Source organism: Corylus avellana, chromosome 7 (genome assembly GCF_965113065.1).
Source record: "Corylus avellana chromosome 7, dhCorAvel1.hap1.2, whole genome shotgun sequence".
NCBI classification, from domain to species: Eukaryota; Viridiplantae; Streptophyta; class Magnoliopsida; order Fagales; family Betulaceae; genus Corylus; species Corylus avellana.
The window spans coordinates 5,354,612-5,382,494 of NC_142496.1; the positions used below are offsets into that span (position 1 = coordinate 5,354,612).

General features: G+C 36.4%; 3 protein-coding genes across 5 annotated transcripts; all 3 read right to left on the reverse strand.

Annotated features, from left to right (window-relative positions):
- Positions 1 to 7,480: 7,480 nt before the first annotated feature.
- Positions 7,481 to 8,524, reverse strand: LOC132184893 (uncharacterized protein At3g17950). Its single transcript, XM_059598680.2, has 2 exons — positions 8,243 to 8,524; positions 7,481 to 8,128 (listed from the first exon to the last, which is right to left on the reverse strand). Exons 1-2 carry the CDS (start codon positions 8,324 to 8,326, stop codon positions 7,619 to 7,621), a joined length of 594 nt encoding a protein of 197 aa, XP_059454663.1. The 5' UTR covers positions 8,327 to 8,524; the 3' UTR covers positions 7,481 to 7,618.
- A 4,508-nt stretch (positions 8,525 to 13,032) lies between these two features.
- LOC132185055 (nuclease) lies at positions 13,033 to 20,690 on the reverse strand. Of its 2 annotated transcripts, none has more exons than XM_059598873.2 (4): positions 20,441 to 20,690; positions 14,220 to 14,674; positions 13,914 to 14,139; positions 13,033 to 13,692 (listed from the first exon to the last, which is right to left on the reverse strand). In XM_059598873.2, the coding sequence occupies exons 2-4, from the start codon at positions 14,658 to 14,660 to the stop codon at positions 13,181 to 13,183; spliced, it is 1,179 nt and encodes a 392-aa protein (XP_059454856.2). In that variant the 5' UTR covers positions 14,661 to 14,674; positions 20,441 to 20,690; the 3' UTR covers positions 13,033 to 13,180. The 2 variants fall into 2 exon arrangements, with proteins under 2 accessions (XP_059454856.2, XP_059454857.2); XM_059598874.2 differs by lacking the exon at positions 20,441 to 20,690 and adding an exon at positions 14,805 to 17,404.
- A 2,490-nt stretch (positions 20,691 to 23,180) lies between these two features.
- Positions 23,181 to 27,608, reverse strand: PEPR1 (PEP1 receptor 1). 2 transcript variants are annotated; one of them, XM_059596947.2, is made up of 4 exons: positions 27,431 to 27,608; positions 24,393 to 27,242; positions 23,926 to 24,310; positions 23,181 to 23,682 (listed from the first exon to the last, which is right to left on the reverse strand). In XM_059596947.2, the coding sequence occupies exons 1-3, from the start codon at positions 27,588 to 27,590 to the stop codon at positions 23,952 to 23,954; spliced, it is 3,369 nt and encodes a 1,122-aa protein (XP_059452930.2). In that variant the 5' UTR covers positions 27,591 to 27,608; the 3' UTR covers positions 23,181 to 23,682; positions 23,926 to 23,951. The 2 variants fall into 2 exon arrangements, with proteins under 2 accessions (XP_059452930.2, XP_059452931.2); XM_059596948.2 differs by having other exon boundaries at positions 24,393 to 27,504.
- Between the last annotated feature and the right edge of the window lie 275 nt (positions 27,609 to 27,883).

Genomic DNA, 27,883 nt, shown 5'->3' on the forward strand with positions numbered 1-27,883 from the left:
CAACTTCATTAAAAGCTCAAAACCAAAAAACACCAAATCACCAATTACAAGCAAGCAGCTAGCATAGCCTTAAACCACTTAGCTAACCAAGCTAAAGACTAGAACACAACCTGCAGAACACCAGCTGCATAAAAAACAAAACCAACAAAAACAGACTCCCCAAAACCAAAGACGACTCTCATATAGAGCATCACAGAAACAAAACAACCCCATAGCAACAAATCTTCAGGCAGATTCCACAAAGACATTAAAACAATATTCTCACGAGACTTAGGAAATTTTCCCTTCCCCCCTAATCTAGCCCTCACTTCCCACATAATTTTTTTAAGAAGCTTCTCTTCAGTATTAGGCTAACTACAATGCTTTATCTCATTCCTTTTGCACCAAAGATTATATATAACAAAACCCAACACCAAGCAGCACAGAGTACCTTTGAGAGTTTTATTCCTCCAATTCCTGATCCCTAACTGCACAAGCTCATCCTAGATTACAGGAGGGTTATCCATATTGCATCGAAACATAAAGAACTTCCAAATTCGATAGTTAAAATTGCATTCAAAGAATAAATACTTTCTACTTTCAGCTTGATTATGACAGAAAAGCATTTGACATCACCTTGATATCCCCATTTAAGCAAACGAGCCCTTGTAAGGATCCTATCCAGCATAGCAAGCCATAAGATAAAAGCTTGCTTAGGAATGGCTAGAGGAAACCATACCAATTTCCACCAAGCAGTCTCCACTTTCTTCTTTCTAAGAATTTGCCAAGTTTTTGAGCTAATGTAGCAACCCTTCCTAGAAGTAGTCCATATAGGCTTATCATGGAGGCCTAACATTACTTCAGGAAGTCTAGATCTGATTTCAACCAAAGCCTTAGATTTGGCAGGTCTCCAACAAAACCAGTCTCCATTAAGGATAAGAGAAGAAAGTTTAGCCTCCACACTGCTCTGAGCATCATAAACCACCCTCTGTCCAAAAACATCCAAAAGAATACCAGAAGGGTGCCATGAATCCAGCCACATATGAATATTCTTCCCATCACCAACTTCAAACTTTAAAAACCTCTTCGCAATATCTCTCAACTTTAAGATCTTCTTCCAATTCCAAGAGCAAGTTTGGGGAATGCCAACACTCTAGAAACTCTTTCTTTTCAGCAAATTTACCTTCACCCAAGCCACCCAAATAGAACTAGACCTAGCAAAAAGACTCCAGACATGCCTAAGCATAGAAGTCTGGTTCCAAACTTCCAAGCTTTTCAACCCAAAACCTCCCTCCCTTTTAGGAAAATACAAATCCTTCTAAGAAACCTTAGCCTTAGCAAACCCTTCAACTTTCCCATTCCAAAGAAATCTATTGAATTTCTGCTCAATAGCTTAATGATTGCCTTAGGGAGAATAAAAATTCCAATCCAGTATGCTTGCAAACTATAAAGAATAGAGGACAATAATTGGAGTCTACCTACATAGGAACGATTCCTTGATAGCTAAGATTCAATGCGCCCTGTAATTCTATCCAACAAAGCCCCACAATCTACTGAAGATAGTCTAGTATAGATGAGAGGAACCCCCAAGTACCTTATTGGAAGCTGCCATACATTCATATGCTATTCACCCAACAGAAGATTCTTCAATCTATTTGAGCAACCAGAACAAAAGCAAGAACTCTTGGAAGGATTGGCTTTCAAACCAAAAAGTTCTTCAAACTCAAGTAAAACAGCTTTAATGAGATTTATGGAATTCAAACTAGTTGTAGAAAAGATTAAGAGATCATCTGCAAAGTACAAGTGAGTAACTTCAAACACTTGGGGTGAAACTGAAAACCTGAACCATCTTTAGTATGATTAGCCATAATTCTAGTAAACACCACCATAGCTAGCACAAAAAGATAAGGAGATAAGGGATCTCGCTGCCTCAGCCCCTTCTTCCCCTCAAAATAGCCAACCAGAGTTCCATTCAGACAAATAGGAAACCTAGGAGATGTAATACACTCCTTTATCCACCTTAAGAACTTCTCAGGAAAACCAAAACAATGGAGAGTATGTAACATGAAATCCCAATTAACAGAATCATAGGCCTTCATGAGGTCAATCTTCAATGTACACCTAGGATCCCCTTTGTCTTTGTGATAATCTCGAACAATTTCCTGAGCCAATAGGACATTTTCTAAAATACTTCGTGAAGGGATAAAAGCTGATTGATTCCAGCTAACCAAGTCACTCAAAAAAGGAAGTATCCTATTTGAGATGATCTTAGTAATACATTTATACACCACATTGCAGTAAGCTATAGGTCGAAAATCCCCCATAGTAGAAGGATTCACCTTCTTAGGCACCAAAGTAAGGATAGTAATATTAACTTCTTTGAGCAGCATACTAGAGGCCAAAAAACCCTTTATAGCAGCCACCTCCCCTTCTCCAACTACAAGCCAAGAAGCCTTAAAAAACTCAGTTGTATAACCATCAAGACCAGGGCTTTATTGGCAGGCATATGGAACAAAGTATCTCTTATCTCCTTAGTAGTAATCTCCCTCACCAACATAGCTACTTTATTGGAAGAAATAGTAAAAGGAATGAGATACCTAATCCTATCTACTTTCTCTTTAGTATACTATATCTGGTTGGACCCTAACAGCTTTTCATAAAACTTCACAGTCACCTGCTTGATCTGTTCAACATCCTCCACTCTAGCTCCATGCTCATCACACAGATGGGTGATAGTGTTCTTAGCAGTTTGAACTCTAAGGGATCGATGAAAGAAGCCAGTATTTTGATCACCTAGCTACAACCATTGATTCCTTGATTTTTGTTTTAAGAAAGCTTCATCGGCTGTTGTGATAGACACAGAAGCATGAAGACACTCCCTCTCCTTAAGCAAACAGTCAACCCTACCAAAAGAAGCAATAACATCCATCTAAGCTAGATCAAGATTCTCTAGCCTCCATAACTCTCTTTTGCAAATTCCCAAAGCAAGGCTGGTTCTGTCTTTTTAAAACAACTTTCATTGATTTAAGCTTAGCATACAGCTGGTACATAGGAAACCCATCCACCTGGATATCCCATCCCTCCTTAACCCAACTCAGAAAGTCCTTATGCTCCATCTAGTAGTTAAAAAACTTAAAAAGGCTTAGATTCAAAACTCTGCAACCTACATGCTGAGATAATAGTAGGAGAGTGATCAAAGATGCCCCTGGAAGGAATTCCACAATAGTCTTACCAAAATAGCTCATTCAGACCTCATTAGCCAATACTCTATCAAGCTTTCTTGCTAAAAACCGAGGCTCCTCACTCTTATTGGTTCAAGTATAAAAGCAGCCACTGAAATTGAGATCCAATACCTTCAAATCATTTAAACATTGCCCAAACTCAACTTCATATGAATTCAACTTGTCAGACCCCCACTTCTCTGCTAAAGATCTGACAACATTAAAATCTCCACATATCATCCAAGGATTACTATCTACTCTACTCTTCATAGAAGATAGATTAATCCACAACATCTTCCTTTCCACACTCTTGTTATCCCCATAGATAAAAGAATGATACCAGCAAAAATTGTTCTTGAGGGATTTAATGACACAATTAATACTTTGAGCACTCTTATCAAGCACTGTCACATCAAAATCTAACTTCTTCCAACAAATCCAAATCCTCCCCAAAAAATGCTGATCATAGTTGTATTCATAGCCCCAATTAGGAACAATGCAAGATCTGACTTTATCAGCTTTATGCACCTTAACCCTAGTTTCAATAAGGCAAATTAACCCAATTTTATGAATCTTAATCATACTCCTCACCTCTTGTTGTTTGGAGTGCTAATCTCTTGCTAGCTAAAGGGAAAGGAATTGAAAAGAGTTGCCTAAGGTAAATCATTAAGCATATTATAATTTAGGATCATAACATATTATTGAAAAGGTTTACCTTAAGGATGGACATAGCATAAGCAACATGAAAAATTGGTATGGTTCAAGGTTTACCTTAATGAATATGGATCAACATAAAAAAGACTTCTCTCTCTAGAATCTCATTGTCTCACTAGGTTTGGGGTGGGCGAAGTGCATGGGGAATGAATAGGGTCTAAAGGATCGTGAGGGTTTTTATTATTTTTTATTTTTTATTTTTATATAGGAATGGGTGGAGTGGATAAGGCTGGATGAGGTGCTAATAGATTAAATTTACTTTTCAGGCTTTATCAAACATTTGGTGTACTGTTGTATTAACAGTTCTAGGGTTCTTATCGCATATTCCAAGGAATCTTCAAACATTCAAGGGGAGCGTCAAACGTACGACCAAAGTTTAAAATTATTAAAAATTATTTTGAAATTTTCTTTTAAATAGCGAGTAATTGAGTCAGATTAAATTCTTTTTATTTTATATTATCATTTCGGAGTATTACATAATTAAAGCTAGAGCTTGAGGGATTATACCGAGCAACTTTTTTCAAAACGCTTTTAGGCTATAGAAAAATGCTTTTTGGGCTTACCAAGCACGTCCCCACTCGCAAGAACACTCCTAGAACTTTTGAAACTTTTACATAATAAGAAAAATTAGTTTAGGTGTGAAGGGAAGTGAAGGAATGCATGGTCTTTATATAGGCATTCAAGACCCCTTGGATGATTGCCACATGTCCCAATCTTGGAGAGCAAGTAGCATCCGGATGGCTGCCATGTGTCCCAAGCTTGGAGCACAAGTTGCTGATGTCATCTAGATGACATCAACCAGGCCATCATTTGCACACATGCTGCAACAGTGCAACATGATAACTCCCATGGACAAGCTTGACCATCTCAGCTTCTTGGTCAATTTTTTACCTCTAAACGAATTCTGATTGACCCAACATTTTGAGGGCAACTAGATGAATTGTAAATGAACATTTCAGTATATTACAAGAAGCATTCCAAGACCATTTACCCATTATTTTATGAGGTCGCAATTCTTAATCGTTACAAATTATATTTTTATCTAATAAGCTAAATGGGCTCACTATGGATGTCCCTTGGGTTGCGTTCATCAAAACTCAAAGTCCAACATCTCTCATGTAACATAATGGGCATAATCTAACAGTACATCTCTTTCATTAAATTAAGGAATGACTCCATTCATATAGGTTAATGTAACATACAACCAACTTGAACACGAAATTTTTTTTAAAATAAAAAATAATAATTTCATGAGAACCATGCTAAATTATGTTGGGGAAAGAAACACCAAGGGAGTCAAATAAGAATAAATTAATATACATACTAGGACACAACTTCTAGCTCAAAAGCTTAAGCTAGTGGGCTTGAGTCCACTTAAGTATATTAACTTCTCTTATTCTTTATCAATGTGGGACACAAATCTCATAAGTCCATGTACAACAAATTCCATCTTGACCAACATAGCACATCTCACTAAAAAAAAAATCATCATCATAGCCAAATTCCATCTTGACCAACATAGCACATCTCACTAAAAAAAAAAATCATCATCATAGCCTATACTCATTCAACTACATTAGAGTAAGCATACTTAATCCTCATACTTAACCCCTCTTGAGTGTCAACTCAAACTTATGCTCCTACCAAGACCACAAATTAGTGAGTCTCATTTCTGCTCAATTTCTAAGTGCCAAAGGCGATTACTCGTGTGAGTGAGACGTTTTTGGCCCTTTGGCGTACCTTTACCATGAATCATATTACATGGTGTATGTGTGATAAATCTTAAATCATATAGTTTGCATCATCCAAGTCCGTCTCAAAAATAGAGAACAAGTACTTTTTAGTGTCAATAATCAATCTCAAAGTGAGTCCGTTTGGTAAAGGATTTTACCCTCTCCTCTCCTTATTTTCATTTCTCCCAAAAAGAATAAACATTTTCAAAACTATTTTTTTTTAATTTTTCCCTCACAAAAGTCAACACATTTATATCATATCAATAACTTTTTATTACTATTCAAACAAAAAAACTTACAACAAAAATATTTATCAAAAACTATCATTTCCACGGTTCCACCCAAAGATCCTCTTCAATTATAGTAAACCCATAAGATAAAATGGCTCGATGAAATCTGAGATACCATTGTCTAAACAGTTGTTTTAGGTCGTAAGTGGATCTTAGGGAATTAAATTTTTATAATTATATTGCATTATATGCATTCTGTTTTTGTGCGATTTTGTTTGAACATGTGGTAAAGATTGCATTTTCTTGTGTGGTATTTTTAGTATTTTAGCACCTAATTAAATATATGAAATCTAAATAATATAGGTGGCTTTAACATGGTAATTCAACCATTTTGCATTAGGGAATTAATTTTGTCCTCAGAAATATTATAGAGTTGTCTTCTTTAAAGAAACTTTATTTGATCTAAGTTGTCTCTCTGGAAAACAAACGCATGTTAAATTACACATCAATTATTCAAGAAGTATATGAGAAAGTCCAAGCAAATATATGAGAAACCATCTGATCCTAGCAACGAGAAGTCAATATTTTTTTTTTTTTTTTTTTTAAGTTTTATTTAATTTTAAGAGTGAGGGTATTTTTATAATTTCATACTTCTTGGCATGAGTGTTACTCTCCTTCCATTTTAGGTTTTATTTTGGGTTATCAAAATGTTATTGGGTTTTTATATGTTGGATTCACTAGCCATTATGTTTGGGCTTTAGTAGTCAAAGCCCAAGGACACAATTAAGAAACTTCACTTAACGAATTTGTATCACTTTTACAATTACTTTCAAACCGTTTAAAAACTCTAAATTTAGTATATCAAACTTTTAAATATTTGCTATGCCACTCATTCATTAAGTTTTTTTATAAAGTCTTGTCAAATTTTCAAAATACTCATTATTTTTTATTATAAAAAAAATAAAATAAAATATTGCAAAGATTCATGCGTTGATATTTTTGCAAATTTTCATTAAATCTTGACCAACGCATGAATCTTTGCAATTTATTTTGGGTATTTTGATAATTTTGACACCACTCCGTTAAGATTTAACAGAAATACTTAACATAACGGTAATATTACAAACAGTTGAAAGTTCGATACATTAAATTGAGAGATTTTAAACTTTGGAGAGTAAGCAAAAGTGATTGAAGTTTTTTTTTTTTTTTTTTGAATAAATATCATAAATTCTCATTAATCATGAAAAATCAGACGGAAACATTTTGTTCCATCAAAACAATATCACGGATAATCCCAAGAATAGAATTATTCCAAGTCTTCCCAATAAACTGTTTATAAGCCTCTTGGGCCAAGCCATGAGCAGCCTTGTTGAGCTCATGACTAACATGACGACATTCCCAGTTTTAAGAGGATTGAAATGTTCTTGGCACTAGAGATAAAGACAATTACATAAAAACAATTTCCATTGAGACTAATTTAATCTTAATTTGTTATTAAAAAATTGTCGTATTTGTGATATGGATACATCACACACTTAGTCTATGTAATGTAACCAAAAAAAGGAAGGGTTAGAGGAGATAAACAGATGATAAAGCAAAAAGCAAAAAGCAAAGCCCCAAAAGCCAAAACCATGCTTTTTTATTTTGGCACATAAAATCAGCAGAATTAGACAAATTAAGAGAATATTAAAAACTCATTAATCAACCAATCAAGAATCCCCCAATCAAAAATGAAATTTATCTATCCTGCTCCGCCGCTACAGATCCCTGTGAGTGAAACCGGGAATCTACAGAGCGCCCCAGCCGTCGATGCCCCATCATCAACATCGCCATCACCATCAACGGCTGGCGGAAGCACCCGGCCATCGGCAAACAACACCCGTCCGTTCCCATTCCCCTGCTGCTGCTGCTGCCGCCGTTGCTGTTCCACCTCCACTCCTTCAAGCTCCGCCGCGGCACCGAAGAACGCACCGTCCCCGAACCTCCGCTCCACCTCGAGAAACTCGCCGAGTGACGCCGGCTTCGCGCCGTCGTCCCTGCACAGCCGCCACCACCTCCGCCGAGCGAGCGACGCCGCCGGAGCGTTGCTGTTGTTGTTGTTCTTCCTGGGCTTCTTGGTCTTCCGGGAAACGGACACAGACGCCTGAGGGTCACGGTGTTGAGACGGAGCTCTGAAGGTAATGGCAGGGAAGCTGACGCCCATTAGAGTCCCCAGAGTTGTGCTTCTATCGTGAAAGAAAGACCCTGTAGACTGCAGAAGAAAATTTCCATAAAACAACGCCTGAAAAAAAAAAAAAAAAAAAAAAAAAAACGAAGGAAAAGATCAAAATTTGGATGGGTTTGATGGATTTGGGACAATGCGTACCTCTGTGTCGAGATCGGAGGAGGAGACGGAGGAGATGGTGGGAGATGATTGTGGAGGAAGCATGTGGTTTGCTGGATCTAACATTTCTCTTTCTTTGTTTCCTTGTGTAAGTTGAGAGAGTGAGGATTATTGATGAGTTAAGTAGAAGTGTAGAAATGTGAAGTGAAATGGTGGGGAGAATTCTTGTTGAAGCCTCAAATGGTGGAGTGGATGATTGAGAAAGAAAGGATTGTGATGGGTGGGTTTTACTTGTTTTTGAAATGATTCATCTTCTTCTACTTATCCCTGCTCACCTACACACTGTTTTCCATTCTCATTTTCAAATATCCATAGGCTACTCCTTAAGGTTTTGAGAATATCATTTGTCTCCCTAGGTCTCCTTTTCTCATCCTCTTTTTTCACTACAAGTAAAAGGAAATGTTTGGCCAAACCTTTTTCACTTTCTTTGAATGGTTGTAACAATAAATTGATGTGTTTTCAAATATCCATTGGCCCCTTTAGGTTTTGAGGATATCATTTGTCTCCCTAGGTCTCTTTTTTCATCCTTCTTTTTACCAACAAGTAAAAAGTGAAAGAAATTTTGAATTTGTTTTGAGAAAAAAGTTAAAAAGTTGTTTGTTAATGTGAGAAAATGAGTCTATTTTTTTTATTTATTTTATTATGAGAAATGCTTGCACACAGCTTCTTTTCATGTTGAATATGTGAAAAACTGAATAAGGACAATTTTTTATTTTTTTTTTTATTTTTGACTGCAATTGATATGTTATTCCTAGTAACTTTACCTCCGTTTGTTAATGACTTTTTAGATGCACTTCTCTATTTCTGTCCGAAAAAAATACTCTTGCGTGGTATAAATATAAAAGTAATTTTGAGTCTTTTGTATAAGTTGTTCGTTAATATTTTTATTTTTAAAAAAAAAAAACAAAAGGTGAAAAAAGAAATATTCTATATATCTTGAGATATTACCAGAGGCTCGTGTTTGGGCACACAAGCTCAATACATAAGTAATGGAATTAGATCCAATTTTATGAGGCCATTATATCTCACTGGAATGGGCAATTTCATGTGAGAAGTTGTTTGAACCTCAACTATTTGGGCAAGTTTTCGAGCAGCCCAAATCTCCCGTATTTGAGTTGTTTGAACACCTGATCGAGAGTGAAACTCGGACAATCTTTCACATGAGACTGCGTTATTGGAGTTGGAGTAGGAGTAAGATAGACATATTACACTGGATCCCATCTTAAAAGTAACCATAATTGACCAATAAGTTGTTTTTGTCTTTGGTTTTTCTTTCCTAAGGCTAATCAAAGCTCTATTATCCTAGGGTTTTTTGTTCCCTTGGCAGGAAACTGCCGACACCACTTGTTGGAAGCGTAATAAGTACTTTCCCCTTTGATTACGTAGTTAAAGGTTATATATATATATGTGTGCTTTTGATTACTTCTCTTGATTGTTTAAATTCAGAGGATAGACTTCATTCCCCAACCTGCCGAAGCTTAAATATTGGCTAATAACATGTTTGAGATTATGTTTTTAAAGCTTTTAAAGTCAAAATGAACTTTTCAATAAAAATTTTATTTTTAAGTTTTTATTAAAAGTACGCTCGACCATTTTTAGAGTGAAAAAAGTTAAAGAAATATATTTGAAATTTTTTACCAAGCATATCAGGATTTTGTTTGACACGATATTTTAGTCTCTTTGGCACACTTTCAAACAAACGCTTTCTCTCACCATCAAGGGTGGTAGTTCAATGGCTCAAGAAAATTTTCAAGTAGTTAGATAAGTACTAAAATGTGGATTCGAATATTCGCAATGGAGAATCCTCATGCCTGATTAAGTGATTAGTATAAACCACTTTGGTTCCCATTGATGCCCTGGTGAGGCTGACGGTTAAGCTATGGCTCGGCTGGTTTTGAGGGTGCGCCTGCGGTCTAGGTCCCTCCTGAGCAGTTCCCCGCGGGTTGGTATTACTATGATCACGCCGAAGTAGAATAGCCACAATTGATCTCTCCTTCCAACCTTTTAAAATATTTATATATATATATATATATATATATATATATATATATATATATATATATATATAAAGCTCTTTCTCACTAAAACAAATTGTTTGACCCAAATGTTATTTGTCGTAATTGCTCAAACTTTTGTAATGAAGAGCAAAATCTGTGTTGGGATTTATTTGTCCAAAACATGATAATTAAGGCAGAAAATGATTAGGAAAAAAGATTATAATAAGTAATGCTTTGGGCCCCCCACTTTTTCACACTACATTTGAAATCAAAGTAAGCACCATGTGTTCCTCCAAATGATATCACTTTTTACCTTCTCTTATTCGAACTGCCCAAAAAGAATCTCAGCAGAAAGCAAAAAGAGTAGTCAAAGTGTGATCACCAAAATTAAGAATTAGTGGCACGGGCAATGGATCGGAATATAATGCACGCAGTATGACATGTACACTCAGTATAAAATTAGTTAGTTAGGGTTAAAGAGTTCGATCCGTTTAATTAAATGTGTTAGATTATAATTAACTTATATAGTTTTATACTTATGCATCGACACGATCCAAACCCGACATGCCACATTTAGAGTGCTGTATACTCGATATAAACCCAACACGAAATTAATAAGTTACAATTTAAAAGTCTAACCCATTTAATTAAATGAGTCAAATTAAGTTTAACTAATATACTAGAATCCCTGTAGAGTTGAGGATCCCTATTAATACCAATGCTCCATCTTCTTTAGCTAGAGGTTGTGAGAGGGGACTTTCTTACCCAAAAAGGGATGGCGTCATGCTCGAATTAAAGCTTTTCAATTTGGACAGAAGCACCTCTCACAACTCCAATACAATTTCTTTTCCCCTCTTGTTTGGACCCATATAAAGGTAAAATAATATTTGAATTTATTTTTTTATTTTTAGAGAAAAGTGGAAAAAATTGTTTAATAATAATAATAATAATAAAAGGTTGAATATATATATATATATATATTTTTTAAAAAAAGAAGAGTAAGAAATGAGCAAAGTCGAGCTAAATTGGTTACCAAACGGAGACATATACCATGAGTACATGGAACATAAGATCCATCACTCACGTAGGGTCGCATCAAGCTTTACAGCTCAATTTGTGTAAAGTTCAATGCCCAAGTACGACTCATTGACAATTTGGCATTGTATTAAAGGTCCCTACAAGTCAATATGTTTCCCATTTATTATGTCTTTGATCGATTAAGGGCCACAATAATTTCGCATTGACTCATTGTATATGACTGTAAAGAGAAATTGCGTGTTGATTGACACATTAATGGGAAGCTCGACACACTACCCGTGGCGATAATTTAGTGGTCCAAGAAAATTTTTAAAATGGTTGGATGGTTTCAATTCTCTACAATGTAGAGTTACTCACACATGTTCGTATTAGTTATTTTGGATATCACTAATGTTTTGGTAGGTTGGGTTAGACTATGACTCAATTGTGTTTTGAAGAAGTACTTGCAGTTTCTGCTGTCTAGGTCCATCTTAAGCATTTCACGCGAACAAGTATTACTATAGTCACACCCAAGTAGAATAATCACAATTAGTTATCCTCACTTGCCTTTTTTTAATTAAAAAAAAAAAAAAGGAATACTAGACCTATAAATAAAATTAATGAAAAGAAAGTATAGATTGAAATCTCTAATAATTTATTACCTAAATTGTTAGTAATTTGAAACATAATTATGATAAGAGATAAAGATCGTATGAAATGAAAGATATTTGTTTAAATAAATTTTGAACTATCCGGTCACTATGGATAAAAAAAAATTGTATATAAATTAGTAAAATCTCAACCATTGATCATGCAAGAGCCCTTCTCTTCCCCGAAGGGTCCCTTTTGATGAGAATGTTCTTTGATCAGTATTGCGTTGTTTACTGGTCCCTGTGAAGATGGGACCCAGCAGCAGGACAGATTCTTTGAACTAACAGACAAAAGAGCCATTGCTGGAAAAAGAAGAGAGAGATGGAGACGCACTCCACTCCAGTACAAATTTTATTGGTTTGCCTTTTGTAGATTAATCCCTGGTTTTGGACCCTTCCCTCTCTCTTTTTTTTTTTTTTTTTTTCTTTCTTTCTCTTTGACAATCATATAACAATTTACTAAATAATATTTACTTTTCACTAATCAGGTAAAATGGTAGAAAAGTGTACCATTTAAAAGTAGTTTTTTTTTTTTTTTTTTTTTTTTTTTAAATAGCTCAAATTGCTATTTTTTTTTAAAAAAAAAAAAAAAAAAATCAGGCACATTTTAATGACAAAACCGTGATTTTAAGTGTAACACTTAACTGCGTTTTTAGAAATTGCGGTGTCTTTTGAAAACATTAATTTTTTCTTTTTTTAGGTTTTCAAAATGAGCAATTTGAAACCATTAAACCAAACAAGCACTTAAATTTATATTCATATCAACACTCTGCTCAACTCACTAGAATCGACTTCAATCTGTTTCAAGATTTAGAATCATAAAAAAACTAAAACTAAAAATATATAGAGTGGGGAAGTGAATCTACACTGAGAAAATTTGTTTGGTGTCAATGGTCGTTCCCTAAGAAATAGTGCACAATTGTGGTGATCCACTCCCCTTTCAGTAGGCACCTGTTAGTGTATTGAATTAGGTAAAAGACTTGGAAGTCGCCGAGGGCCCCCAGAACAGCTGAAATATATGTCTCAGAAAAAAGAGTAATTTGTCAAAAGCCCCAGCTTCAATCCTTTCTCAAAGTGACTCTCATTTTAGCTTGGTGCAATGTTTGGGAAGTATGAACTAGCAGCAATATATTTCCTTTTGTATGAACAGAAGGGCCAATGTACAGCATCAAATCACAATGGAAAATCTTTCTTCTGGTTCTTGATGCGGAAAAAATTTTAATCCTAGCCTGGAAACTGTAATAAGTTCGGTTAATTTACATGGTTGAGAAGTCACGGATATAGTCATTCCACATCTCAGTTGCAATAGAGTCCCGAAGTTGCGAAGAAATTTCTTCTTGTTCTGTTTCCAAACCAATGTCCAGCGTTTGGGTGTCGATATGCATCATGGGCTGCTGCACCTCTAAAGGCGGCAATGACTCCTCGATCTGCAGTTCAGTACTGTCATGCTCATACATTCTAAAAATCCAATCATCTGGTTTCTCCCTACGAATGTAATTGTGTATCGCACACGCTGCCACGACCAACTTCACCTGTGTTTGTAACGGGTATGGAGGAGCGGACATCAATATAGGGAATCGGAACTTCAAAGCACCAAATATACGATCGGTGGCATTTCGTAACAATGAGTGACGTTGATTAAATAGCTCTCTGGCATCTTGGGGATGATAGCCACTAGGAAACTCCTTCAAGTAATAGGGAACACCATTATACGGGGCAATGAAACCTGCCATATTTGCATACTTGTTGTCTACAAGGTAGTATTTACCTGCCATCACAAATTTCATATCCAACAAACTGACCTAAGTACTTCAAGGGGAGTTCAGAAAAAAACATGTAAATGAGTTACACTTCTTGAAAAAATAAAAATGATATCAAACACGTAATGGAAAATCCTTCCAAGTGAAATTTGAAATAAATCTTATTATGCAATTTTAGTTGGATGTGAAAACATCCAAGTGAGGATGATTTTCCTTATATGCACAATACCTTCAGGGACCTGCAGTTTGTTTCGCCTTGTGAGTGCAGAATTTAGGACTTGCAAATCTGATGCTGAGCCTTCCCAGCCGGCCAGAACATAATGGAACCTGAGATCAAGTGAGCAAGCTGCCACAACATTTTGCGAAAGCATGCCATTCTTGTTGCGGAAAGGACCTTGTTCATCTACACCTACCATCACCGGAATATGGATGCCATCAACCGCTCCCACACAATCCTAGCAGAACATTGTTAAAAATGAGTAAAAATTACTCCAAAAATATATATATATAGATCAAACTTAATTACCAAAGTTACCTGAAAGTATGGATAGAATCTTGGATCTTCCAGGATCTCAGGTGGAACATTGGACCCTGGAGACTGAAAGAAGTCTAATGAAATGGCCATAATTGCATTCAAGACATTATTGAAATGGCGACTGATGGTTTCTCCTGAATATCGAAATAACTCTTGGACAGCTCGAGTCCGTAGATTATGACCAATTATGAACATGAAAATGGCTAATTGCTCCTCAATCTTGATTCGATTTGTGTGCCGTAGCAGGCCTTTGGCTTGTAAAATATAACATAACTTGTAAAAGACATGCTTATCCATGCGAAAATTTTCACAACAACGTTCATTTTGACCATTAAGTACTTCATCTACAAATTTTGCATCATTAGATCCCAAACCATGGGTCAGCTCTTTTGGGATGTAATTTGCAAGGACTCCATCCTTTTCATCATCAGAGCTCACCATGGCAAAACTCACCTCTGCACCCAATGATATACATCATTTATCAGCACAGGAAGGTGATAATCAGAATTGCATATGTAAGAGAAGATAAATAGAACAAGACAAGAAACTAATTATAATGGAGAAAAGGGAACGCAGAAGTATCACCTGAGGAGGATTGCTAGGGATGGGTATTGGTTAAATTGGTGACAGTAGGCATATTTCGGTTAAGTTGGTTAACTCAGTCGGTGATGAGCTTTTTATATTAGGCCAAGCCTATTTTTATGGACCAAAATGGATTTTTTTTGGCCCAAATGGTTGTTTTGGGGGCAAAACAAGTGTTTATTGGACATTTTTTGGGCTAAACATGTGATGCAAAAAACTATTGAGGGCCAAAGTCAGTTAAGTTGGGTTCGAATAGTCGACTTGGTTTGGTTTGGCTTGGTTCGGTTCAGTTAACCAACAAAATAAAAATTCTACCGCCTACCAAACTGAACCGACATTGAAACAATTTTTTTATTCTAACTATCGACAACCGAAAGTCGGTAGGCAGCAATCAGATATTTTGCCCACCCCTAAGGATTGCTATACGAATAACTTGTAAAAATTAAAAAACAGACCAAACCAATTGGATACTTATGAGAAGATGCTACATTTCTTCAGAACCAGTATAAGCTGATGCTACTCTCTATGGAAAAGTAGGTCTCAAAATCAGCCTATCTATGAATCCACTAGAGAATATATTGAAGTGATTCAAATGTAAACACAAATCCTACTACAAAGATTAACCACAAAATTCTCCTTAAGAACATCCAATTAGGTTTTGCAAGAATATTGGCACAACAACATTATGTTGCCACCTTTACCCCACATCAAAAGAAAATAGCTTCTCTTATAAGAATCGCAGTGCCTACCAAGCCCTGGGAATGTGAAAATAAGTTCCCTTTATGCTTTCAGATCCTGTACCAAAGAATTTCCAACACAGTTATGCTTCTCAAAAATAATAGGAAAATGCTCCCTTATTAAGGAAGAAGAGACCAAGATGGATAAGACAAAGCGGGCAATTTCGCAACCTTAAGTACAGCTCAAAGTTTAGATCCATCAATGGTAACTGATAACTAAAAAGTTACTGCCATTCTATTTCTCCAATATCTGACAAATTTTTAAGTGCCAAAATGGGGCACAATCCTAGAATAGAGAAAGTAGACATTCTCCAAATTCCGTTCACCTTCAAAATTTGACATGCTTTATTCCATGACACCAAACAGAAGTTTAGTCACCCTAAACAGCATTCAAACACATGAGACTCCAAGCCCAGAAGTTTAGCCTTCAAGAGAGAAGTGACGTATAATGGACCCACACAACCAAAACCAGCGAGGCAAAGAAGAACAAACATAATCAGTCCCCTCCACCACCCCTCTCACCCACCCTTCTACCCCACAAGTGGGAAAGATTGTCAAGAATCCTTTTGTCACTCAAACAAATCACACCTTGTTAAAAGGACTTGTTCATTACTTCTTCCAGCTATAAGTTTTAACATCTCCGCAAACATAGATCAAGCAACAAGTATTACCAGTAGCAATAACTTGACTAACAAAAGCACCATTGGATGGTCTCTTGAATACCCCTATATTGGACAGAAAGACTTGGCAAATATCGTGTAGAATCATCAACTAAGCTGATTATTCCACACTCCCAAGTGGCATTAATTATCACCTTTTTAAGAATGAGATCTGAGAACTCAGATTTAGCACTAAATGCAGTTACTTGTCAGCATTACCGACAGGATCTTTTCATGCCTCCATCGTTCTATTAGCTTATTCATAATCTAATTAAATAGGTTTTGTTTTTTTTTTACATTTTATTTCCAAGTAGGTTATAAATTATCCCACTCTAACCACAATTCTAAAAATTGTATGCCAGATGTCATTGCTTCATTGCCAACCTCTACAACATATCAAATTGAAAGCCAATATTTTGGTCCTCCAGGCCTCCACCTGAATAAATTTCTAGCAAGCAACTTGCAGAATTAGGATGCAGAAAAACAAAGTTCTTGTTATATACGGGCCATCTTCCTTAATAAATGCACATGATTTTTTATATCATCCAATACTTGAACCGACAATCATAATATTTTTTATTGCTACATACGTCTTGAACCCAAAACGTCACTCTCCAACCAATTCTTATGAGGGAAGGAAGTGCCATTTGAGCTAGAGCTCATGGGCATACCTGAACTAACAATGACGAGTTATAAGGAATGAACTAAGAGGACAATTGCATGGTAAGGAGAGAGGGGAGGAACATACAGGGTATTGAGAAAAAATGAAGAGCTTCTATCCCCCCCAACAACTTGACTTAAATTCTCTTGTATAATTCCCAAGTAGGGTTACCCCCTTACCATTGTTACCCTTATGTGAAGTTGTGGGGTGTGGGATGTGCCAGAAAAGCACAGCCAATCCAATAGATGGCTCTACAGCTATGTTTAGATGGTTTGGAACTTCTCCAATACTCAGCAATCTCAGAAAAAGGATACCAAGAAGGTGGAAAAATATATTTCTTATCACAAAGGGCTGAATAAACTCTTATTTTTGCCCCCCTTTTACCATCCTTTTCCATAAATTGTGCCATATAATGGATTTATTCAAAAATCTAGCACCCAGGAGGCCCACCTTCATTTTAAAGCATGAATTAGATTATCAATGGAAGGAATGAGATATTCTATAAAGTCAAACATGATTATATACTTCAAACAGGAAAAAAGCCTCACCATTTGTAATAAAACTCACTAAATGATAAAAAAATTTCAGCTCCAACATCTAAAAGAAAGCACAATCTTCATAAATTGGATGCTTTAAGCAAATAGAAAACACATCCAAAAATCTAAACTACACCCCCCACATCTCCGCCCCCCCCCCCCCCCCCCCCCCTCCCCAAAAAAAAAAAAAAACAGAAAAAAAAAAAGAACACCAAGCTCCTTTCTTTCAGGGTGGAAGATATGGTTTATCAAGCTTCATTAATGGAATTGTTAAAAAAGCACTTTGAAAACTGAAGTTGATACACCAAGCATTTAAAACATAGTTAGGCCATTGACCAAGCTATGATGTCACTTCATTTTAATTCATGCAGCAGTGTCATGTAATAACCAAATTCTATCTCCACAATATTTTGCACGACCCCAGAATATCCAATGCCTATTGAATTGAAATTTACCTCCAAAAATTAATAAAAAAATAAAAAAATAAAAATTCTGGATTGGGATATCAATGACCTAAAATGAGAGATCAATATAAAGAAGAAAAAAGAACCAGATAGTTTGTAATGCCTATTGAAATGACAATCTAACTCTGTCTCCATTCTCATCCCTCTAATAGAAAACAATGGTATAAAGCCTAAAATGAAATACAAATCTATTTGGAGTGGAAGGAAAGAATGAGCTAGAAGTAACCCAGAATTAGAGGTGTAATCAATGATTTCTACTCTTTAGACATCAGGAGCCAGTAAAAATGAAAAAAGTAAAATAATAGAAGGAAATGATATGACACTTATTGTTCCTTTAGGAGCAAGCAACAGCTACTATCTCTCAATCAGCGAAGCCTCCAGTATACTTTCCTTATCCTAGTGACACTTGATATTATTATAAACGCCCAGAAAATATCATATTCGGATTTTAAGAAAATACAAAACAAATGCATTCAAAGATTGCATCAGTGACCTTTTAATTCCTAGATCAACTAGGAAATTGCTTCTATTGTTGTTCGCTTTAGTAATAATGTATTATTTGATTTTATGTTCTTCTTTGAGCTACTTTTAGATTGTTACTCAATAAAAGTAGTTTTTTTTTTTTAATAAGTAATGTATTCATATTAAAGAGCGTAGAGGGGCACAACATAGTACAAAAGGAAGTATACAAGAGAACGCCTAAATAGAATAAGAAAAAAGAACAAGAAAATCATTAAAGCTAATCACTAAGGAACCTAAAAACACAGCAGTCCAAGAAAAGAGGGAAGAAAAGAAAAAAGACTTGGTCCGTCAAATACTCTTCCAGGGGAAAGGTTGACAAGCAAAGATCTTGTAAAAGGAGCAAACATCAAACTTTTCTTTGTGAGACAAGGCCCACCAAAGCTAATCTTCCCCTTCCCTTCTCACTCCAGAGAAATACAACAAGGCGTAGAAGGAAGCCAAAACATGATCCCAATCGTGAGCCGCACTAATAAAGCTAACATTCCTATGAAAGGATCTACTAGAGGAGTCCAAATTAACGGCAACAAACGCATCCTTCACAAGAGCAATGTTATATAAATTCAGGAAAGCTTCCTTGAGGGTCATCTCTTTGCACCACACATCATCCCAAAATTTGATCTTAGACCCATCTCCCAGCTCAAGCCTGGTATGGTTATAGAACCACCTCCACCCCCTCCTAATACTCAATAAAAAGTAGTTCTCAAGAAGAGGTTGCAAGATCAGTGCATATATGCATTTATATATATGTATGTATGCACACTCAATGTGTGAGCATGGAAAAGAGAGAGAGAGAGAGAGAGAGAGATTCATTTTCTAGATGTTTACTTGATGAATGGGATCTAAGAGGAGATGAAAGGAGTGTTCGATGATATACTATCAAAAAAAAAATTGAAAAGTTTGCATAATTCGTCTGTGCCATCCCATAGCCAACCAATAACCATTCCTCGGTTACACAATTTCAGAATAAATAGAAGTAGCATCTAAGGGTTTGACTTTTTTTATAGAAATTTCAAGATCCTCTTGATACTTATAAGGTCTTCGAGATCCTACCACTCAGAAATCCTCAAAAAAGTTCAATAATGCTAAGTCCAGATATTTAACATCAATTTCTAGATTCAGTAGTTCAATGTTTAATCTCCAGAACCTTTTTTAGTTAACAATATATTACACTAGCTGGGCTAGTTCGATCCAGTCAAATTATCATCTCGATGATATGCCCTGAGAATTTTCTCCTGTTACTACTTTACTAGACATCATGAACTAAAATCTCACCTTCCTCTCAATTCGAAAGGCTCAAAGACGAATTCAAGAGTACAGAAAACCTTAGTTTATTTATTCATCTAAAGAATGTCTCGAAGCACTTGTGTTGGCACAAAAAGTGTAAACCAACAAACATTCATCACCTCTATCGAACCAAGGCGACGACAAGGTTTGCTAAAATCTACTTCGATAATATGTGCCACGAAAAGAAGTGTTCAAATTTTCGAAGTGACTAGAACCCTAAGATTTCAACAAATAATAACGAAATTATACGTGTTTGACAATTGATTACCTAAAAACCACTCGTATTCATACATGAACATAATCGTGCACCTCGATCATAACTTTTAAATTGTCAGTCAAATTACAACCAATAACCATTTCAAGCACCCAACATGAATGTGAAGAAAATGTAGCAATCAAATGGTAGAGAAAGAAGCATTAACAATAAGCAATAAAATAATTTAACATAGCTCGATTCTCATTATAATATCTACAAAATTATTTTCCAAAGAAAAGAAAAAAAGCAAAGGAGAGAGAGCTATATAGCATTTACAACAAACAAGAATCCTCCATCGTCTGAAAAAGAAAGGCAATCTGACCCTCCGTTTGGTTCCCGGGGAAAACAATTGGAAAGCAACGGCTGGCCACATTTCAGACTAAGTAGAGTTTCAGCCATTACCGCACTCCCAAGTCCCATATAGCGAAGAATAAAAGAATAAAAAATCCCATACCCTTTAACTTTTCCCACATTTTCCCGGCAACCAAACGGCCCCTCCTCAAAATCCTTAAACCCATACCTGAAAAGCCACCGAATGTTCCTCTGCCGCTTTGGTACTCGGAGACGACGACAATAACAACAACGTCGTTCAACTAAATCCTTCTGAGAAACCGAGGCTGAGGGGGCAAGAGGGCTGAGAGGAAGAATTTAATGTGAATAGGGTTTTTGGGGATCAGAGAGAGAGGCCATGAATGAGTAGTAGTAGTCAGTAGTAACGTTCTCTCTGTGTGTCTGTGTATAGACTAGAGAGGCTGGGGGTTTCTCTCATTTTCAACATCAGAAACTCTTTTGCTATATGTTTTTTTCCAATTGGTGTTTTATATGGCAAGTGGGTTGGTGGATGGATGTGAGGGTTTGGATTCCAAATCAGGCCCATTTACCATAAAAAGTAACGGGCTGATAATTTGTGCCGGGTTCGGATATGGTCGATTCATGATTCAATTCGAACCCAAACTATTTAGTTAGCGGGCAACACGACACAACCCGCTACTTTGTTTAATAAATACGCCGTGTTGAGTTGAACCAATATATTATGTTAGGTTGGCCCAAACACGATATGTTTTAACATCTATATGAATTTAAATGCAATAATATAATAATAAAAATGAATTTATATTAATTTTAGCCTTTTTATAGTTTTGTTTCTTAATTGCAAACAAAAATCTAATTTAATTTATACGGATTATGTGGGTAATTCATGAGTTAAACAAGTTGACCTGGGATTGACTTGTTTATTAAACGGGTTAATTTGGGTCGGCTCAAATTTATCCGAAAACCATTATACAAAACCTTAACCCACTAATTTTGTGTTAAATTCATGAATTGTGTCAAAATTTGTTAGTCATAAAAATTACATTTTTATCTCACAACTATTCTACAATACTGACATGACAATCTAACCAACCCTTGATTTTTGTTTATTAATAAGACTGATCAAAGAGTTAGTTAAGACTGTCACGTCAGCATTGTGAGATAGTTATGAGATTAAAAAAAAAAAAAAAAAGTGGTTTCTAGCATTAGTCTACCACAAAAGGAGAAAATGCCAATTTTTGTAAGAAACTTTAGGGGTGAAAAGGTGGTTGCGGTTAGTGGTTATAACCGCTTTTTTTAAAGTTGGGCCTTTGGGCCAACTTTCAGTTTTCGGCTTTTTATATATAGTTTTGGGCTATATATATACACACTTTAATTGTGGTTATAAGTAATACATTGTTTAATCTAATGTCAATTACTTAATTTGAAGTTCTTAATATTTTAATGCAATTGTTCTTAAATTCCAAATTCAATATTAGTGAAATTATTTTCTTGTCTTAGAAAGTCTTTTATTTTTATTGAAATCAAATCATTCTTATTTTCTATAATTATGGGGATGATGGTTATATAACGGTTTTTAATTAACATATGATCTGTTAAAGTTTGTATGAATGGTTTAGACACAAAAGGAAACACTTCTAACATGATCAATAGGATTAGATAGGCCATACATAGGGAAGACGGATCGTACTACACCCTAATTTAGTGTAATCTAGGTAAACAGTTCGTGCCAACCGAAGATGAGTTATGCTATTCCATTGATTATATAAAACTTATTAAAGAATTAGATAAGTCATACGACTCCTGCCGCATTTTGTAATTGCACTCGAGCGCACACTCGAGCTTAGGCTGATATGCGCTCGAGCGCTGGTGCGCTCAAGCTTAGGTGCTGGGGCACTCGAGCACAGGTGCGCTTGAGCCAAATGCTGTGTGCTCGATCCCAAGCATTCAAGATGCTCCCAAAATGTGCTTTTATCCCAATTTTCAATGGAATTCTTGCATCTTTCAATTAAAGCCCTGAAACACAAAAACAAAACAAAATCAAACAAATAACAACGCTAAGGAATTAACATATGCAAGTTAAGGGGTTTGAATGTGCAACATTCGGCACTTATCAGTTTTTATTTGGTCTGTTGTTAAATTATTAGTTAGTCTCAAAAGCTAAAGTTGATAGAAAAATGTGATTTTAATAATTTAATTAATATTATAACATTTCTCCTCAAGTGTGAGATAAAAACTCTCATTCAATAAGTATGGTCTAGCATGCAAAATATTCAATTGAAATGAAAACTGAATTACAGAAACAATGTTCAAATTCATAACATTTACTCTAATACCATATTAAATTACTTGTTGTCTAAAAAGCTCAATTGCAACAATGTTACCCTTCAAGTTTAGCTTCAATTTTGTTAAAATAAGGTGATAGAGTTAATTACTTGCAAATCATTTTTTTTTTAAAAAAAAAAAAAATCTCCTTGCTGGGTTTACTGTGCCATGTTTGCTTTTTAAATTTTCCTTGTATTTTTCTTCTCTGTATTTCTTTTTTTGGCTAGTTTTTTGTACTGCCTTTGTTTTCTATCTTTGACAGAGTTTTCACTTATTCAACCGACCATTGATGGTCGTGTTTGGGTGCCTCAGCAGTGATGGTCGTGCTCCTGTGTTATGTTCATTTTACGGAACTTTGCCTTTAACTGCCCTTGTTGACAGTATCACTTACTTTGATGGGTTGGATCATTTATTTAACCCATTCTCAACTGTCTTCAAGAAGGCTCTGTCGCCTTTGTTTTTTAGTTTCGTGTAATTTCTCATTTTCCCCTCCCCTGCATTGAATAAAAAAAAAAAACATATGCTTGTGCATACATATATGCATATATGTGGCACTGAAAAGCATGTTTTTTTATATCATGCGATGCAACCTTATTTGACAATGGCAAAAGTGTTGGTTGTCTGCAGGAGAAATCATGCCAAAATATCTTTCACCAACATTCCCTACAAGAGCAAGCTCTGTTCTTCAAAATTCAAACGGTTGAATCTATGTGAGCATCTCTTAAGACTCTTACAAGTTACAATAATTTCAGGATATGAGAAACAATGCATAAGAAAATTACATAATTATGGATACAAGACTGAGTGTTAGTCTACCTCCTACTGCAGCTCTTGCATTAGCCTCCAATCCAGTTCTTCACGCTCGTACAAAATATATCGAGGTTGATTACCACTTTGTGTGGGAAAAAGTTCTCGGCTGTGACATTTCTATTAAGTTTATTTCCATGCAAGATCAAGTGGCTGATGTATTTCTCAAATCAAAGTTAATGGTGATTTCTTTCTCCAGTGCAGCTGGTGCAGACAGTGCAGCAGTTGATGATGATGAAGTTAAAGATCAAGCCATAGCAGCCAATGCTCGAAAGTCAAACAGAGCAGATAATATTGTAGAAGCTGCTGTTGATAACTCTGAAATTCAAACACAAGATAATGCAATTGAATTCAATTGTAGTATTTATTTTCTTGTAAACTGATAGATTGCATATTTTGAATATATAATCATGTATTGTAGCTAATCTTAAATTCTCAAGTGTAAATATTATAAATTGAATAATACATTACATGGTTTGATTATCTTGATCAAACCAATTCACCACTTAAATTTTCACAGAGGAACTAAACCTTGAACAAATAAAACAAATAGAAGGTTACCAGCAAGCACGACCAAGTTAGAAACTTTAAGAGGGCTGGCTCTTTTGATTCCTCATGGGGCTATTTGCATCTAATAATTGTTTGACAACATCTCTCATTGTTGGTCTCTTGCTTGGCTCCTTCTCAGTGCATCTCAAAGCCACCAGAAGAACATCAATAACTTGTTCCCTAATATCTGCCTTCAAAATTTCCTCCATGAGGCTCGAATCAACAATTTTTTCGATTCCTCCTGTATTCCTCCAGACACACCTGACCCACCCCATAATATCCGTTTCCTCCATAAATGATGGATCCAATGCCTTCTTTCGGGTAAGCAACTCCAGCAAAACAACTCCGTAACTATACACATCGGACTCCTTTTTTTTTGTTGTTGTAAATGCATTTTCTGTCGGGCAATGGTGCACAAATTCATTTAATTGAAATTATGAATGAAATAGGCCAATCAACAATAATTCTAGAAGAATTACCTGGTGCAATATATCCAGTTGTACCCGCAACTGTGACGGATAGGGATGAAGCAGAGGACTGATCCAGAAGCTTGGCGATACCGAAATCAGCAATATGAGGCTCCATCTCTGAGTCCAAAAGTATGTTCTTTGGTTTGATATCTCTATGCACTATAGGAGGATCAGAGTCATAATGGAGATATGCCAATCCATGTGCTGTTCCAACTGCAATCTTATAGCGGACACCCCACTCTAGAGTTGGTGGCGGATTCATTTCATGTAAAACATCATGAAGGCTCCCATTTTGCATGTACCTATACATGATTAAACCATGGTCCTTTCTTAACCAAAAATCTTCTAATCTGACCAGATTCCGGTGCCTGACCTTCCCCACCGTTTCAATTTCTCTAGCCATACTTTGGCTTCCTCTTTTATTCCTTGCAAATGCAAGCTTCTTTACAGCGAAAACTTCGTCTGGGCCCAATGAAGCCTTATAAACAGTTCCGTGTGCTCCTCTCCCAATGATAAACCTATCGTTTAGATTTGCTGTGGCCTCCATGAGTTTGTTAAGCAGGAGCGATGGTCCTCCTTGATCAGAGGTCTCAACTTCGCACTTTGGTCTTCTGCGCAAAAGAAACATAAATACAAGTCCAAGAAGCATAAAAACAAGAACTAGTGAGGACCCGAGTGCTATCATTGTAACTTCTAATTTGCTGAAGCCTTTTTTGATGCTTGATTGATGGTCACACGGCCCGAAATTGCCGTTTCCAGTGCAAGTTAAGCCACCTGATAGAAGACAGCTGACACATAGGCTGGGATTGCCCAAGAACGATGATGGAGATGAGTCCAGAAACTTCATCAGTGTTTGTGGTACAGGACCTGTGAAGTGATTGTATGAAATATTAACCTCAACAAGTGAATGAATTTCATCTAGAGCTGTTAAAGTTCCTGACAAATTGTTATGAGATATATCCATTCGTAGTAGCCTGTTCAATTTCCCAAGCTCTAAAGGAACTTGACCTGTTAACCCATTACTGCTGAGATTCAATGCATAGAATAGATCCTGCAGTGCTCCAATGGATGGAGGAATATCTCCTCCTAACAAATTTCCACCAAGTTGTAGCTCTGAAAGCTGTTCAAATTCTGACAAGAAAGATGGGATACCCCCAGTAAAATGATTTTCTCTCAAAATCAATGCGGATAAACCTGTCCAGCTTCTCAGTGTCGACGGAATTGAACCATTCAATAGATTGAAACCCACATCAAATCTCTCTAACTTTGCATAGTTTGATAGCTGAGTTGGCAAAGGACCTTCCAAGTAGTTGTGGGAAAAATTCAATCTCTGAAGATTCACAAGGTTTCCTAGCTCTGGGGGTATAAGCCCAGTAAACATGTTCCTTGACATATCGATGGAAGTGAGATTGGTGCAGTTTCCCAGGCTTGATGGAATTGATCCACCAATACTATTTACACTGATGTCCATGAACAAAAGGTATGTATTTTTGACAAACTCTGGAAGAACCCCTGTGAGGTTATTTTGTTTGAGGATTAATCTTCGCAGAGTTGAACAGCTTCCTACATCAGAAGGTATGCTACCTTGAAATTGATTCTGACCCATATTCAGCACACTTAATTGCTTTCCAAAGCAAAGATTTGGTGGGATTTTACCAGAGAACTTATTATTAGTAAAGTCCAACTGTAATAAGCTGCTATTAATCCCCAAGCCTTCAGGTATCACTCCGAAGAACTGGTTGTTAAACAATGAAATGTTCTTTAGTTGCTTGAGCTCCACCATCTCAAGAGGTAGTTCACCATAAAGGCTGTTATTATAAACAAGAAGATGCTCGAGAGTTGGAATCTTCCAAATGCTCACAGGAATCTCACCCGTTAACCGGTTGTTAAACAATTCAAGATCCTGCAATTCACTCAGCATCCCTAATTCGGAAGGTATTTCCCCCTCGAGTTGGTTTGTATACAATTGTAGGCTTTGCAAGGACTTGCACTTCCCAAGTTCAGGTGGTATTTTCCCAGACAAACGGTTTTCAGAAAGATGAAGATGTAAGAGCTTATGTAGTAGACCAAAGGAGGATGGGATATTTCCCATTAAGTTGCTACTCACAGCACCAAAGTCCTGTAAGCTACTACAATTCCCCAAGTCTTGTGGAATACCTCCACTGAAACCATTGAATGACAAATCCAAAAACACTAAATTCTTGCAACTGCCTAAACCCAAAGGAATTCTACCCTCAAGACCATTCTGGCTGACATCTAAATAAACAAGCTTCCCAAGACTGTTTAGACTCTCAGGCAAAACACCCACCAGCTGATTCTGATTCAAAAAAAGTTCCTCCAGTTTACTACAATTACCAATGGATGAAGGAATCGTCCCAGATAACTGATTACCATATAGGTATAGCCTCAAAACCTCACTCATGTTCCCTACATTTATAGGGATTGAGCCACTCAAATTGTTATTGTATAGATACACATATTCCAAGGGTGGAATCTGAAACAAGGATTCGGGTATGTCCCCAGTCAGCATATTTTCATAAAGGCTCAATATTTGTAAATTTTGCAAGTTCTTCAAGTTATCTGGTATTTCTCCTGTAAAGTTGTTTAAAGATAGGTCTAATTCCTCAAGAAGACTACAATGGCCTAGCCCTTGGGGTATGACACCAAAGAAACTGTTATTACTCAAACAAATGGTCTGCAATTGACTGAGGTTTCCAATTTCTGGTCCTAAGCCACCGGAAATTCCTTGACTAGAGAGATTTAGTGAGACCACATTGAGGGCATTCCCACATTCCACCCCTAACCATGAGCATGGAGTCGAATCAGAAGCATTCCAGCTTGAGCTTATAGAAGAAGGCACTGATTTCCAGTGCCGCAGGAGTGCCAACAAAGTTGCACCGTCAGAGCTCAAACCAGAGACAGTAAAAATGGAGACAGAGAAGCATAAAAACAGCAGGAAATGGTTCAAAACATGCTGCATGCTATTCATATTTGCTGGGTGTAGAGCAAATTATGGAGAAAGGCAAAAAGAGCAAACAAACACTTACCTTCTTGGCGCTTGTAACAACAAGAAGACCCAGTTGCTGGAATTTGGATAGGAACAGAACAAAGTTGAGATGATCTTGAGAGAGTGAGAGAGAAAGAGAGTTTCCATGTGAAAGACAGGTGTTTTAGTTTAATGTTGTCAGTTGGGCTTAAATGTTGCATTCTGATTCATTGGGTGTTAAAAAGCCATGACAATGAGCCGTCTGCACAACGTGTGAACGCGGGTTTATACTCACTACCGCAATTTCAAGGTCGGCGTGGACGAATCTGACTTGCTTGGACCACGGTTTTTATTGAATATTTTTGAATCTTTGTCAATGTTTTTTCCCTGTCGGTTGCCGTGTTTGGTTTTTTGTTTGAACAGTGAGGTGTGAGTTTCTACCGTTTTGTATTTTAGAGCTTCTTGTTAATATCTTTGTTTTAGAACAATTGCTCTTCAGTTAGATTTATTTTTT